The following is a 2,242-nucleotide window of genomic DNA, read 5'->3' on the forward strand; positions in this document are numbered from 1 at the left end:
GCTGGACAGAGGTCGGAAATAAACATAAATTATGCTTCCATAAAAGAGAGTCACCATGGTGAGATGGGAGCCACAGGTGGAGAAGGCTTTCCGCTTCCCAGCAACCGAGGGGATCTTAAGAACAGCAATGAGAATTCGTAGGTAAGAGATGACGACGCAAATAAAGGGTGTCACCAAGGTTATCAATCCTTCTGTGTTAATTACCATTTCATTGACAAATGTGGAGGAACAGGACAATTTCAATAGAGGGTTGATGTCACAGAGGAAGTGGTGGATAACATTGGAGTCACAGAAGATGAGACGATTAATCAGAAGAACTAGCAAAAGAGAATGGAGGTGAGAGATGGAGCAGGAGAAGGCCAGCAGCACGACACAGCGGCAGTGGCTCATGGTAGTGACATAGTAGAAGGGGTCACAGATGGCAACATAGCGGTCAATGGCCATGGCTGCCAGGAGGTAGCTTTCTGTGTTGGCAAAAGCCAAGAAGAAATACATTTGGGTCATACACTCAGCATAGGAGATGGTCTTCTTCTTTGACAGAAAGTTTACCAGCATTTTGGGAATGATGGTTGTTGTATAGCAAACATCAATGAAAGATAAGATGCTGAGGAAAAAATACATGGGTGTCTGGAGCCGAGTGTCTGAGTGGATGACCAGAATGATGAGCAAGTTCCCGACCACAGTGACGAGGTACATGGTGAGGAAGAGGACAAAAAGTGGCTTCTGGTCCTTGGGCCGGGAGGATAGTCCCAGGAGGATGAATTCAGTGACACTGCTGGTTTGATTGACCCTTTCCATGATCCTGTGTACACTAATGAATATAGAAAATCCTAGAATTTTCAGATCCACCAGTTTCAACTTATTTATATCTTTCCTTTTTCTCCTAGGAATTCTGTCAATGGTCTGTGATTCTGTCTTCCCTTACACAGTCCACAAAAATGAGTTGAATTGAATGATAAGTTGAATAATAAATAAATTTAACCTGCGTTAAAAGTAGGAATATGAGAGTGGATTTACCTTCAGAAAGAATCCTAGGTGGACCTCAGTGATACATATCTCTCTAGGTCCCCATCAATACGTATTTAGATATGTCAATTATGGCTCATCTCTCTATTGTATTTGCAAACAAAGCAAACATCTAAATTAATCAGGTAACTAAGGAATGCTGACATATGCACAAGTATTTTTCGTCACCCTTTCAGAGACAACATTTCATTCAAACCCTGCAAAAAGCTGTATTATATATGAACCTATTTATTAAAACATTCCTAGACGTTGGGGATTCATGCATTCACAATTAATCAACACCATTTTATTAACTACCCACTGTGAACCCAACACTGGGATTACAAAGATGAGTAATTCCCAGTTCTATTTTTAAGGTTGTTACAGTCAGTGGTGAAGACAAACCTTTAAACAATAAGTGCAACAAAATGCTGCAGGTGTAGGGATAGAGATACTGGAAAACAATATAGTGTAGTACAGTGTCTTTGCTAAGAGCACATATTTTGAAATCAGCCCCTTCACTTCTGCCTGTGTGGTCTTGGGCTAGTTACCTAACATCTCTGATCCTTGGTTTCCTCATCTGTAGTATGAAGTTAGTAAATACCTCCCTAAGGTTACATGGTAAAGATTAAATGGTATAATATTTTGCTGCACTTAGTACCATGCTTGAAACATGTTAAGTATTCAAGAAATTATTCTTCCTTTTTCCTCTTCTTTATCCTTTACTTTTTCTTTCTTTTCCTCTACTTCCTCTTCCTCCTTCTCCACTTCTTGCTTTACTTCTTCCTGCCAAAATCCTTTTGCCTATTAGGTGTCCCTGAATGTTCTTGAATACACATATTCTGTATTTTCTTTCTGCAAAATCTTGTAGCCTTCAAACGTAGTTTTCATTGTTTTATCACCCTTCACCTGAGTTTGTGAGACTTGGTAGGAGAAATATTTATTTGTGCTCTGTATGATTTGAAAGTGAGTATGCAATTAAGGGAAATAATAGTTATGTCTAAGACATATTGACCCCTTACTATGTGTCAGCCACTGGCTAAGTACTTTATGTTTACTACTTAAAACAACTCTTTGAGCTAGGTATCAATAGTATTCCCTTTGAATGGGTAAGGAAACTGAGATTAAAGGAGCTTGGTGCTTTTCTCAAGATCATGCAGTTGCAAAAGAGCCAGAGCCGGGATCCCAACCAAGATAGTATTAAACACTAAACAACACTTCTTTATGTATTAGTAAA

General features: G+C 39.3%; 1 protein-coding gene across 1 annotated transcript in view; it reads right to left on the reverse strand.

The window, feature by feature from the left end:
- LOC101353307 (olfactory receptor 1L1-like) overlaps positions 1 to 798 on the reverse strand; it is a 1,599-nt gene extending 801 nt beyond the window's left edge. The window contains exon 1 of the mRNA XM_012555318.1: positions 8 to 798. Within this exon, the coding sequence (XP_012410772.1) occupies positions 8 to 798 (791 nt within the window). The remainder of the gene's footprint in view (positions 1 to 7) is intronic.
- Between the last annotated feature and the right edge of the window lie 1,444 nt (positions 799 to 2,242).

Source organism: Trichechus manatus, unplaced genomic scaffold (genome assembly GCF_000243295.1).
Source record: "Trichechus manatus latirostris isolate Lorelei unplaced genomic scaffold, TriManLat1.0 scaffold00038, whole genome shotgun sequence".
NCBI classification, from domain to species: Eukaryota; Metazoa; Chordata; class Mammalia; order Sirenia; family Trichechidae; genus Trichechus; species Trichechus manatus.